General features: G+C 32.4%; 1 protein-coding gene across 2 annotated transcripts; it reads right to left on the bottom strand.

Moving 5' to 3' along the window:
* Positions 1–6,740: 6,740 nt before the first annotated feature.
* Positions 6,741–13,453, bottom strand: ATJ1 (DNAJ heat shock family protein). 2 transcript variants are annotated; one of them, XM_078976002.1, is made up of 19 exons: positions 13,200–13,453; positions 13,021–13,102; positions 12,708–12,794; positions 12,507–12,598; positions 12,334–12,417; positions 12,192–12,230; positions 11,967–12,080; positions 11,838–11,879; positions 11,671–11,758; positions 8,861–8,925; positions 8,710–8,772; positions 8,528–8,600; positions 8,296–8,384; positions 8,130–8,201; positions 7,830–7,886; positions 7,651–7,699; positions 7,482–7,551; positions 7,300–7,395; positions 6,741–7,122 (listed from the first exon to the last, which is right to left on the bottom strand). In XM_078976002.1, the coding sequence occupies exons 1-19, from the start codon at positions 13,254–13,256 to the stop codon at positions 7,032–7,034; spliced, it is 1,410 nt and encodes a 469-aa protein (XP_078832128.1). In that variant the 5' UTR covers positions 13,257–13,453; the 3' UTR covers positions 6,741–7,031. The 2 variants fall into 2 exon arrangements, with proteins under 2 accessions (XP_078832128.1, XP_078832129.1); XM_078976003.1 differs by having other exon boundaries at positions 6,741–7,158.
* Positions 13,454–13,953: the final 500 nt, after the last annotated feature.

Consider the following 13,953-nt stretch of genomic DNA (forward strand, 5'->3'; position numbering starts at 1 on the left):
AACTTTTGGACTTCTTGACTGCATACGATGCTCAATCTTGCATCTACTCCTCGTACTATGTTGGACTTTTAATTGTAACCTTTGAGTTACAATCTTTATTCTCATTTGGAAACTCCTTCTTCTTCTTAATGGGCTTAAGATAAGTTATTTACTTCGATTACCATAATAGACCGATGGGTAATGTTCTAATGACCTCTCATCGTATGATGCAACAGTTAGACTTAGGTCTTTTAGAGTAAAATTCCATAATGGAATATACCTTCCTTCATATTCTAATGTCATATAATCACATTCTATCATGTAGCACTTCTATCTATATACTTCTTACTTAAACAATGGTCGCGATACTTCTATTGATCGCTTCGATTATCTTTCACTTCAATCTTCTGGCTTAAGTCGGATGCTACATCGATCTTGGTTCTCTAAACCATGTAACATACTCATCTTTTTCGGACTCGATTTGATATGACCACTAGGGCTTGAATAAAACGGAATCAATTACTAGCTTCTTGGTATCCTTGTGACTTTCCTTGATCCAAGCGAGAGTCTTGTGCTTCCGGTAGTGTAGGCATCTACTACCATTCACACCTACTCATACTCGTCCCAAGTATTGTCTCGCAATTTTCCAAGTTATTATCACAAAAAAAATAATAACACATACAAATGTATCCAAACAATCACAAAACCCCTAGACTCTACTAGGACTTCTTCCATGCAATCTTTAATCATCAATTCTGCTTCAACTCATTTCATGGTGGAAATGTCAGATGATGGGATAACTTCATGGATTATACCAAAAGTTCTTTCCTTCTTCTAATCGAAAGTGTACTTCTCCCGTACTAGACGTATTATTTATTAGACACATTCTAAAGGCAAGATACCTCTCTTACGATATCTTCCAATAAGCGCCATTCACTATTGCAAGCCTCCTCGTTTCCTCCATTTACTTAATTTTCTACGAGCCTTCACCATGACGTTACGTTCACAGAAGCATGCATTCAGTGCATCGAGACGAGAATATAGATAGAGAAGATTTAGACGTGTAATCCTCCTTATTAATCTAAAATTTTACATACCAGTTCTAATACTGTAATTAAACGTTTATAAATTTGAACACATAAAGTTTCCAGATCCGGTCGGCAACAGACCATAGATTCGATCATATAATGCATATCATAAATCATTTAGCACATAAAAGCATTTTAGGCATCTAATCCTATAGTAAAGTAGTTCTCGTATCAATTCAAGTGTACTACCTAAAATATAACAGACATACTCAACTCACAATTGTCGCTTAGCATTCTAAGTTTAAGTCTAGAAATCCTACAAATTCCTTGTTTGCTTAAACTAATGCTCTGATACCAACTGTGACATCCCCAAATTTCACGGCCAAAAAAGACCGATTTGTTTATGCTTTATTTGAAAATTAGAATATATTTTTAATGAAATATATTGCAGAAGTTGTTTCAAGAAAACATAATAAATACTTTATCAAAGCATTTCCGAAGAAATGTATTTTGTTCATGTTAAAACATTTGGGATGTCATGGTCAATATAGAAACATAAGCATAAACAGAACTTACATTTATTTACACTAGTTATCTACATTTCTTTTAAATCTCTCAGTGTAAACTAACTTCATATAAACACTTGTGATACAAATATATTGAGTGGGTCATGTTTGGAAACCTAGTGAGCACATAAGGTTTTCAACCCATAATAATTAATTATTATGTTTAATCATCAAACAATCAACCCAATTACCTATCCCCATTATCTTATTTATTCTTAGGGGTCTACCCTAAGAATTATCTATCATTCACTTTTTCATTCCTAAGGATTCTCCTAAGGAATAGGCACGAAGTCCATCATTGTCTATGGCACAGCTGCCAATGTTATCTATTAGGCACAGCCACCAATATTATCATTTAGGCACAGCTACCGGGATTATGACATTCTCTATTAGGTACAACTGCCAATATTATCCTTTAGGTGCAACTACCAGGATTATGATATTCTCGATTAGGCACAGCTGCCAATATTATCCTTTAGGCGCAGCTGCCAAGATTAGGTTGTATCTATTAGCACAGCTGCCAATATTATCCATTAGGCGTAGCTGCCAAGATTATGTTGTATCTATTAGGCACAACTGCCAATATTATCCATTAGGCGCAACTGCCAAGATATTTAGATTACAACTGGTGAACACGTAAATCAAAAACACCTAAGGTTTATGGCGTAGCTGCCAATATTCATCTATATCCCCTTTCATCCCTCATTATTTATCTACCTATTTTCTACCCAACATATTCGTAGATATAAAATACATATATAGTTTAAATCATTTAAAACATGTATAAAACGTACATCTAACATAGATATCAGGAACACAAATGATATGCACACATAGCACGTAATTTATATTAAATACTTCATATCTATGTGTAAGATGAAAGTAACTATGCACTCACCTTAGTAGCGTGAGTTGATAGAATCTAACTAGAAACGATCAGCAGTTCGTAATCTTTGGGCCCCGGATGCGGAACGTCATCAGCAAACGAAGGAGAGAGAAAAGAAATGGTGTAAGGAATGAAAGGACTGAACTTCCTATTTATAGGTTGTTCTGGGCCCATTCACGTCGTGAACACGATAGGTTCACGTCGTGAACTTTCACGAGTCATCCTGTAGCTTTAAACTGTGTTTTCTATCCCCGATAGTGTCCCTGACAAGTTTCACATTGTGAACTTGATGTTCACGTCGAGACTTAAGGTGGCTAGGGTTTCTGCCATGTGTCATGCCCTTAGATAGCTGCATCTTCGGAAGGCCGTAACTTTTGCATACGAGCTCCGTTTTCGATGTTCTTTATATCCACACGTAGGTGGAGACGTACTCTACAACTTTATTTTAGGTCACTAGGCTAAAAATTACTTTATCATAAACTCACTTTTTATGATTCCTGGTGTCGTGCCGGTTTTGTCTCGAAACTTCGACAGGTCATAACGTATTCATTATAACTCAGATTTTGATGTTCTTTATATGTACGAAAACCTTGTGACATATACTAAAACTTAGCTAAGATTATTTATTCGAAGTAATCCTATATTAAAAAGTCATTTTTGAATCTTATCATCTCAAAATTGACTACCCCGAATCTGCGGGCGTGACACAATTGATCCAACTTAGCATTAGTATTGATGGACAGTTGAGCGATATGGATCATGTGTGTGTGAAGGGCGGCGATGGGATTGTTGGCATTGTAGTGGTTTCCTTCTTTTGGAGTCATGGTGTTGTTAGAGGTGGAGCCGAACTCAGTTTTTGGAGGCATTGAGACGATGATGAAAGCACCGGTTGATACAACCAGTTATTTGGATGGCGAGTCGCCTATAGAAACTAGAGATGAGAGATAGATAAACAAGACAATATTGAGACAATTTTTGCTTAATTATCCAATGCAACTTACATAATATTTAAAGGAAAGATTACAACTAACTAGGAACTAGACACGTGCAAAGTTACCGAAAGGAAATAGATAACATGAAATCCTAAGAAAATAGAAATATGGGAACATGCATAATGGAACATGAGAATTATTCTACTGCATCATAGATCGTGTATCACTTCATGGGTTTGTATCAATACTTTGCACTTGAAAAATGGCCTTGTCCTCAAGGCTAGAATCGTTCTAGTTGATGTAAGGCCAGTCTCTGACCAAAGGAGAAAGAATTTCGGTGGGTTGCATTAGTGAGTAGGTTGATATTTGGCGGGATAACTGTAACAAAGGCCTTCAGTCTGATGTTTTTGTATTTCAGCAAGGGTCAATTTCTTGATCCGGAGTGGTGGGATAGGTGAAGGGGGCGGCCAACAAGGTGGGTTCGGTAGCGGCAGGTGGGGGGAGGGGGGGGGGGGATCAGGCATCAAGAATTGAGCATGAAGCTTGTCTTCCACTAGTTTAGCGAGACTATAGGCTTGATGGAGAGATGTGGGGTGGTGTAGAGCAATTTCATTCTAGATGTCGACCTTTAAACCGGAAAGAAAAAAGTTAAGAAGGACGTTGTTTCCCAAACCTGTGACACAATTGCTAATTTTCTCAAAGGTTGTATGGTACGCGGAAACGGTGGTCATTTGTTGAAGCTTAAAGAAGGTGGCTTGGTGATTCTCGTACGTGGAAGGGCCAAAGCGAAGTTCCAGGGAGCGGGAAAATTCTGGCCAAGTTCCCAATAGTTGATTGTTGGCGAGATGTTTATACCAACTTAATGCGTCTCCGGTGAAATAGAAGACTGTAAGGGCAACTCGTTGAGTGACAGGAATAGCATAATACTCAAAATAGTTGTTTGCTTGGAACAACCAATCAAGATGGTTGGTACTGTCGAAGTTGGGAAGAAGGATTTTGGGTGGTCGGATGTTTTGGTTGTTAGGACGCGGGGCGGTGGTTGCGACGGTGGAGGTTGGGTTATGTGTTGGTTGGTCATGAGCTAGATCAATTGATCCAAGTTAGCATTGGTATCGATGGACAGTTGAGCGATATGGATCATGTGTGTGTGAAGGGCGACAATGGGGTTGTCGGCATTGTAGTGGTTTCCTTCTTTTGGAACCATGGTGTTGTTGGAGGTGGAGCCAAACTCAGTTTTTGGAGGCATTGAGACGATGATGAAAGCACCAGTTGATACAACCAATTATTTGGATAGAGAGTCCCCTATAGGAACTAGAGATGAGAGATAGATAAACAAGACAATATTAAGACAATTTTCTGCTTAATTATCCAATGCAACTTACAAGGTATTTAAAGGAAAGATTACAACTAACTATGAATTAGAAACATGCAAAGTTATTGGAAGGAAATAGATAACATGAAATTTCGAAGAAAAGGGAAATGTGGGAACATGCATAATAGAACATGAGAATTATTCTACTGCATCATAGATCATGTATCACTTCATGGGTTCATATCAATACTCTGCCCCCGAAAAATGGCATTGTCCTCAAGGCCAGAATTGTTCTGTTTGATGTAAGGCGAGTCTCCAACTGAAGGAGAACGAATTTCGATGGGTTGCAATTGTGAGCCGGTTGATATTTGGCAAGACAATTGTAACAAAGGCCTTCGGCCCAACGTTTTTGCATTTCAGCAGGGTCAATTTCTTAATCGGGAGTTGTGGAGTAGCTGAAGCGGGGCAACCAACGATGGTGGGTTCGTTGGTGGCGTGTCGGGGTGACCATCAGGTGTTAGGAATTGAGCATGAAGCTAAATTGATTTTATCAAGATTCATCATAATAATTCTAGAAGTTTGTATGAGCATCACTCTTTATTAATCTTACCATCCAAATATCCATGAAACCAATAATCTTGACTTTAGTTCTTGCTGAAAACTTAGGACACTCTTTTCCATGAAACCAATAATCTTGACTTTAGTTCTTGCTGAAAACTTAGGACACTCTTTTCCATGAAACCAATAAGTTGAATTTCATATATAATAAATAAATATTACTTAATTATTAATTAGTATGTTAAGTATCCAACCATATATTAATTAATTTATGATAATTGTCCAACCATCATATATTAATTAATTTATGATAATTGTCCAACCAAGCCTTTAATCAGTTTTTGTCGGAAATGGTTCAACATAGAGATGTAGATTGGTTGTCCTAGACCTGGGTCGGTTTTGAAATACTCCGGTCTTTTTGGGACTAGTGTCAAAACGGTCCGGTCTCGAACGGGTCGCCGACGGTCTGGGGCCTCTCTTTTTTGGGACTCATTTTATTTCAGTCCGTTCTTTTTTCGGACAATTTTTTTTTGGTACGGTTTCGCGGTCTTTGTGTGCGTCTCTTTTGGTCCGATTTTAGTATTTTTTGATTTTTTTTCTTGGTTTCATAATTGAGGTTTTCCGTTAACAAATGTGTGATTAATACTAAAATGATACATTAAGGGCGTGTTCTGGAGCGTTTGAGAGCTTCTAGCGTTTGACAAAACGCTTCGTTTAAAACAAAAAGTCTCGTTTGACACTACAAGCTTCTAGCGTTTAGTTCAATCAAAACGCTCCAAATCCAAATGTTACTTCATGTAGCGTTTAACAAAACGCTACAAGCTACAAGCTACCCGCTACCAGCTAGTTTTGCCGAACACGCCCTAAGATTTGCTAAAAATGATACTTAAGTTTAATAAAAGGAAAAAGGAAAAAAGTTAAGTAATATGTAATTAAAAAATGTGTAATTAACAAAAAAAATAATGTTTATAAAAATGTGTAATTAACAAAAAAAATAATGTAATTAACAAAAAAAATTATGTTGTACATAAAATCTTGCATTAGCATTCTGCTAATCAGATCAGGCATTCCTTTTAGAAAAAAGTTGCGTTAGGTCGTCCAGAAAAGCCTGTAAAAGCCATAGTGCATAAAAAAAATGAAAATAATGTTTTGATAAAAAAATATATATATAATAAACAACTTTTTTTACCTTCAAAAAATACTTATTTATATGTTTCTATATTACTTGAAGCACTTTTAATTATATAAATATACAAATATACGCTATAACTTTTATTCATATCATTTTATGACAACAATCTTAATAAAATTATATATATAGATATAATCATTGTAGAAAAAACAATATAATTCAAACTTTCTGAATAAAATCGTTTCTCTTGTATGTTTAAAACCATGGAATCGATGTATACACCTAATTTTGCATCTATTTGTACCAACATATAGTCTATTAGACCAAAGCATCAAGGTCTCGTCATCTTTCTGACATAAAATCTCATTCATGTACAACTTTAACTGCTCAAAGTACAATCCGTTACAGCATTGTTGCTTTCCGTTGGTTCATCTTTATTGTCCATCCATCACCTACCTACCCATTGTCTATTAGACCAAAAATGTGAAATAATCAAAAAGACAACTCACTGTTAAAACAAAATCTACGGTTTTCTTCAAGGGATGAAAACACGATCCACCGTGTGTGTGTGTTTGTGTGTATCTGTACAACTCATGACAGTGCCACGCTGGCAATCCGGTCCCACTTGAATTTTGAATTTATGAGCGGAGGAACAGGAGAATGAGAAGTAAAGCCGATAACTCAAGCATGAATTTTGGGGTTGACATGTGTCCAATCATTCGAAGCCACCTGTAAGTTCAACCAGTAGATAGCTGCTCATCAAGCCTGTTTAATCATTCCAGAATGTTCATCACATTCCTGATTACTTTCCACAATGTTGACAAATTAAGCAAATCTTGAGGACCATTTTTTACTTTGAATATCACAAAAAATAAAATGAGAGAAAATTAGTAACTGGTTAGTTACCAGTTTCCATCAGGTGAGATGTTGTGTGTGTGTTCCATTTCCATTTCTTCCTTGGCAAATTCTTCTAGTATAGCACGTTGACGATCATTCACTACCCTGTAATTTTAATATAATTAAATGTTAAAATAATAATTTAGCTTTTGAAAAAAATTACAAATTCAGAGATTCGTTTAATGACTTACATAGGAAAATTAATGCGGAAACGTACATATTGGTCTCCATGATCTACAAAAAGACCTTTCCTTGGCATTCCTGGAATAATTATTAACACAAAAAACATATACATATTTATGTATATATGTATATATGTTCATATAGAGGTGAAATTTGGTAAGAAAAGAATATCTCTACCTTTGCCTCTTAGTATTGACAGCTGTCCATGCTGGACCCCTTTGGGTATCTGGAAAAATAAATAAATAAATAAACGCAAATATATCAAGTGAAAAGTAGAAAGATACACATAAAGAAAAGGGAAATAAAATTGCTCATTACGTTACAATTAAAATAAATAAATAAATAAATAAACTCACTTTTACTTGTGTTTTTCCGTTCAAAGTTGGTACCTCAACCATACCACCGATAATCGCCTGTCAAATATTTAAAATTTAATCATTTTGAATATATATGAAAACATCATTTTTTTTGAAATTTTTAGTCTGTTCATTTTTATAACACATACAACAAGTATCTTCTTCAAGTTTTCATTTTTTTTTTTTTTAAACTTCAACAACACTATGTATTAGATTTGATATTTTTATTGTTTTATTTGTTTTACACAACCAAAAAATAAAAAAAAAATAAAAAAAATTCTGGAATCATTGAGTTGTTACCTGAGTGAAGCCAATATTTGAATCCACATATAAATCGGCTCCATCTCTCTGAAAAACAGGGTCTTCAGCAACCTAAATCACAACAATAAAACAAAATTTGGAATCTGAAAATCCATAATTTAATAATTTATCACATGTTTTATAATATTTATAAATTATAATTTACCTTCAGTTTTATAATCAAGGTTCCAGGTTGACTTCGTTTTCCAACATTACCAGCTCTTGGAACAGATATTATATCACCAGAGTCTACACCTGATCCACACAAAAAACAATAAAAACTATGGAAAAGACCTTATTGCCCTTCCTAACTAAACCCACACTTTTAAAAAATGAAAGTACATTGCTGTTTAATTCTTTTAGGACTTTTTTTTTATGATGATTTAATTAACAACAACCTGCAGGAATGGGAATTTTGACCTCTTTGACTACCTCAACAACCCCTGATCCTCCACATGATCTACAATATTCCTGTAGAAAATGATTAAATTAATTAAAAAATCATTTATTTAATTTCCATAGATTTTTAGAATTTTGGAAAAAGTCATAATAAAGGTCAAGCGAATTGTAGAAGTCAAACCTTGATTATATGGCCTGACCCTTTACAGGTGTTGCATCTAGCCATGAATGGAGGAATGAAAACCTAAAAAGAATAATTCAACATGAAATTTATTCTTCAAGGCATATTTAACATTAAAAAAAATGAATAAATAAATAAATAAAACACTTACTGTTCCAGTGCCCTCACAAGTTGGACAACTTTTTGCCTTGGCATTAACAGGGTAACCATGCCCAACTGCAATTTTTTTTTTTTTTAAAAAAAAAAAAGAAAAAAGAAAAGTTGGAATAGAATTCCATTAGACACTCAATTAATTAAATCTTCATTAACCATCAACACAAAACATTTGAAGCTAAATACATATATTGTATACATACATACATGCATGCATGGTTACATACATACATACATACATACATGTGCATATATATGAGTATGTGTATGGTGAATTTGTATAAGACAAAATAAGTGTTAATCTCATAAAAGACCTTATATTTTGTGTTTTTTCCAGATTAAACCTCAGCTTTGGTTTTTTTTCATGAAAAAGACCTTGCATTTTTTCATTTTTTCCAATCTGGCCCTTTTACTTATTTTCTCTAAAAACAAGTTGTAAAATGTGAGGGTTTTTTAGGAAAAAGACAAAATTACATAAATGGTCCTCATGGTTGACAAAATCGACCAATTATGGTCCTTATGACGAATTCTTTACACAGATGGTCCCTGTGGTTTCAAAATCTTACAAAGACGGTCCTTTTGACTAACGGCGTTAACTTTTTCAGTTAACTTTTATGTGAAATGACATATTTGCCCTTCATGCATAAGGACGCTTTATGTAATGTGTTTCTACCATAGGGACCATTTATGTAATTTTCTCTATTATTTATTATTTTTTTATTTATTTTAATTATATATTTAAGGATTTAGATTTGTTTAAATTTATTGTTTAATATATATATATATATATATATATATATATATATATATATATATATATATATATATATATATATATACATGCTAACATTTTTTAACGTTTTGCACAAATTATTTTTTCTAATCTTTTTGATATTTTCTTCAAGTAAATTTATTAATGTTTTTTATTTTGACGTTTCATTCGAATATTATTTATTTTTTTTTTTTTTTTTTTTGACGTTATGTTTGAATACATTTTTCAACTATATAACGTTGTATAATTATTATTTTTGTAAACTAATTTATTAACATTTTTTTATAAAAAAGTGTAAAATGTATGTTAAACGTGAATATAATTAATATAGATTAGGTAGACATAGGCTAAGCTGAGACCGCCTCACAACGTTGCTGAGAACAACCAGGTCATTTCACATTAGATTTAAATGTAATTATTTCGAGTTATTTTTTTTTTTTTGTTTTTAGCAGTGTTGTAAAAAATCACAACGCAAGGGTCTCTAATCGGTCAGGTAGCGTTTAGGGATTAATCTGAGTTTAAACGGACCTAATTGTAATTTTTTACAACACTACTAAAAACAAAAAAATAAAATAACTCGAAATAATTACATTTAAATCCAATGTGAAATGACCCGGTCGTTCTCGGCAACGTTATGAGGCGGTCTCAACGTAGCCTATGTCTACCTAATCTATATTAATCATATTCACGTTTAATAAACATTTTACATTTTTTTATAAAAAATGTTAATAAATTAGTTTACAAAAATAATAATTATGCAACCTTATATAGTTAAATATTTGAATTAAAAAGTAATAATTATATAACCTGATAAAATAAAAAAATGAAAACATAATTGAAAGTGAATTAAGTTAAGAATTATAATTACAATAGCCGTGAAATCCTTTAACAAATATAAACATACTATATGTTGAAAAATGTATTCGAACATAAAGTCAAAATAAAAACCATTAATAAATTTACTTGAAGAAAATATCAAAAAGATTAGAAAAAATAATTTGAGCAAACGTTAAAAAATGTTATATATATATATATATATATATATATATATATATATATATATATATATATATATATTAAACAATAAATTTAAAAAAATCTAAATACTTAAATATATAATTAAAAAAGATATAATAGAGAAAATTACATAAATGGTCCCTGTGGTAGAAACATATTACATAAAGCATCCTTATGCATGAAGGGCAAATAAGTCATTTCACATAGGACTTAACTGAAAAAGTTAACGCCGTTAGTCAAAAGGACCGTCTTTGCAAGATTTTGAAACCACAAGGACCATCTGTGTAAAGAATTCGTCATAAGGACCATAATTGGTCGATTTTGTCAACCATGAGGACCATTTATGTAATTTTGTCTAGGAAAAACTAAAAAAGTTGAGGATTTATTTGTAAACATTTACAAGATTGAGGGTTTTTTTCGGAAAAAAAAAAAAAGACAAAGCTAATGGTTTTTTCGGAAAAAATGAAAAAATATAAGGTCTTTTTCGTGAAAAAAAAAATTAAAATGAGCTTTAATCTGAAAAATAAAAAAATAAAAAAATAAAAAACACACACACACACAAAAGAAAAGGTCTTTTTTGAGATTAACCCAAAAAAGATGTAAAATGTGAGGGTTTTTTAGGAAAAACTAAGAAAGTGGAGGATCTATTTGGAAACATTTAGAAGATTGAGGGGTTTTTTTCAGAAAAAAAAAAAAGGCAAAGTTGATGGTTTTTTCAGAAAAAATGAAAAAGTAGGTCTTTTTCATGAAAAAAAAAATAAAGATGAGGTCTAATCTGAAAAAAAAAAAAAAAAAAAAAAAAAAAAAAAAAAAGTCTTTTATGAGATTAACCCAAAAAATAATTAGCAAAGTCCTCAAAATACAAAGAAAATTGCTATTTCTTGCAATGTTGTAATAGAAAGAAACAAAAGTAGGATGCTATGATGCAAAAATAAATGAAATTAAACTGTTATTTCTTGTATTTACTATTTAGCCCTTCAACTTTTGTAGTAAAATCTTCAAAGGATAAAAGTACTCACGACAAGAATCACAAAGAATGTTAGCATCAAATGATAGGTGCTTTGTGCAGCCTCTTGCAGCCTCCATAAATGAAATTGACACCTCAACCTAAAATATTAACAACAATATATAAACTTTTAGATGAAATTAAAAAGACAAAAATGGACATTTGGCATGTAAATAAAACCTGAACATCACTAGTAACATTATCTGTCTCCTCTTCAAAAATCTGTAAACATTCAAAACTTACAAAAGTTACGAAATTTGAATATGATTATATGATAAGTGATAACAAATTTCATATATCAAGGAATACCTCAGAAAATATCTTTTGGAAAGAATCAGAAAATTCAGTACTTTTATAAGCACGTTTGAATCCTCTAGAAGAATACCCTGTGTCATTCCTACCTTTAAAAGATTGTTGCTTCATCTGTGATTATTGACAAAATTGTAAGATAACATATTTGTTATTTGTGTAGTTTATTAGTAAGTAGAAACACAAGTTTTTCAATCATAAATAAACCAAAAAAGAAAATGTTACTTCATCATATTCGGCTCTCCTTTCAGAATCTTGCAAAATCTGTAATTGGGAAAAATGTTTAGAACAAAAATATATTTACAAACTTAGTTGTGATCAATGTCATAAGAAAGGATTTAAAATTAGAATTCAATAAGAATTACACCTCGTAAGCCTCTCTGATCTCTTGAAACTTTCTCTTTGCTGATGGATTGTTTTTATTTGCATCTGGATGATACTTCTTTGCTAACTACAAATCATAAAGAAATAAGTCAAAAGTCAACAATAGCTTAAAGTTTGGAATAGAAATATATAACCCTGAATCTAGGAATTACTTACAGCATGAAAAGCTTTCTTGATATCATCTCTACTAGCATTCTGAGGAACACCTAGAACTTGGTAGTAATCTCCTTCTTTTGAACTATGAAATCCTGGAGAGATTAGAAATTTGTAGTTCCAGAATGAGTAAACTATACATGTATAATAGGAATATACTTGATGAGTATTCGAAAAGATTGGAAAAATATCTTGAGATGAAACCTGTAGCATGAATACAACGCTTCGATAGTAGCATTCTCATAGTTGCAAAATCTGTAGGCTTTCTAGCCAATCCAATATTGTAGAAATCTGACAAATAAATCACAAGTTTATTTATCGAATATCATCCTGAAACAACCTTATTTAGTCTTTTGGCAATCACAATTAGGGTTTCTAATTATAACTATGAGTATCACATTACATTGCAATGCTCCAAACACACTAGCGAATGCAATTTCCAAATCGATAGTATACGGTTTACATTATTATGTTCACAATCAATATAGCCATAGTGTGCAAAAGCCCTGACACGTACCTCGACTATGAACAATCCGATGACGACCATTTAAAGCTTCATGACTGCATACGGATTCCACTGGAAGCAAATGCCGACGATACTGAAGCAGAACAGCAATCAAATTGCGTAGAAAAAACTGAATATATCAAATATCGTTATTGGGAAAAACATATTTTCGAGTTTATGATTAAAAATACCAGAAATGTTTGCAAAATCGATTTTGGATGATTTCTTAGCCAGCTGAATCCGCCCATTTGAAGACTACACTTCTAAATTCATACAAACAGTTATCGCCGACAATCAGACGACGGAGAGCCGGTTGTTTTGCTCGCCTTTTTTCTTTTTGGGTTGTCTTCGTCCTTTTGGGTTGCCTTGCGCAGTTGCGCTACCCTGTCCTGCCCTTCTGCTGTTAGAGTAGCAGTGCTCATAAACGGTGTCGTTATGTTCAGTGATTTCTTTTTACTCAAGGTTTATGCGAGGGGTTATTGTTTTATCTTATTAAAAGAGAATTTTAATTCTAAACTCAAGAACCGTCATTGAGTCATTGTATTTTAATCTTATATTTTTTATTTGATATTTTTGTATATCATTTTATTTTTATCCATTAAATTTATAAAACATATTTTACGTTTAAAGTTAGGAATTTTCTTAATGACAATTAAATCTCATCAAAAATAAAATTAATTAAATTAAGAATTCTATTAATGACAATTAAATTTTACCAAAAATAAAATGAATTAAATTAGGAATTCTATTAATAACAATTAAATCTCACCAAAATAAAATGAAAAAAAATACTCCACCGCACCCCTCATTACCAATACCCCTAACTTTATCCTCATTTCTTTACATAATCTTTCTAACCTAAGTTTTGTACCGGAGAAGAAAAGAGGGGAAACAAGAAATAGAATACTTGTAGGCGTCGATATGTATGGATAAATCTTGTGTTTG

Source organism: Lactuca saligna, chromosome 9 (assembly GCF_052625555.1).
Source record: "Lactuca saligna cultivar CGN05327 chromosome 9, ASM5262555v1, whole genome shotgun sequence".
Lineage (NCBI taxonomy): Eukaryota > Viridiplantae > Streptophyta > Magnoliopsida > Asterales > Asteraceae > Lactuca > Lactuca saligna.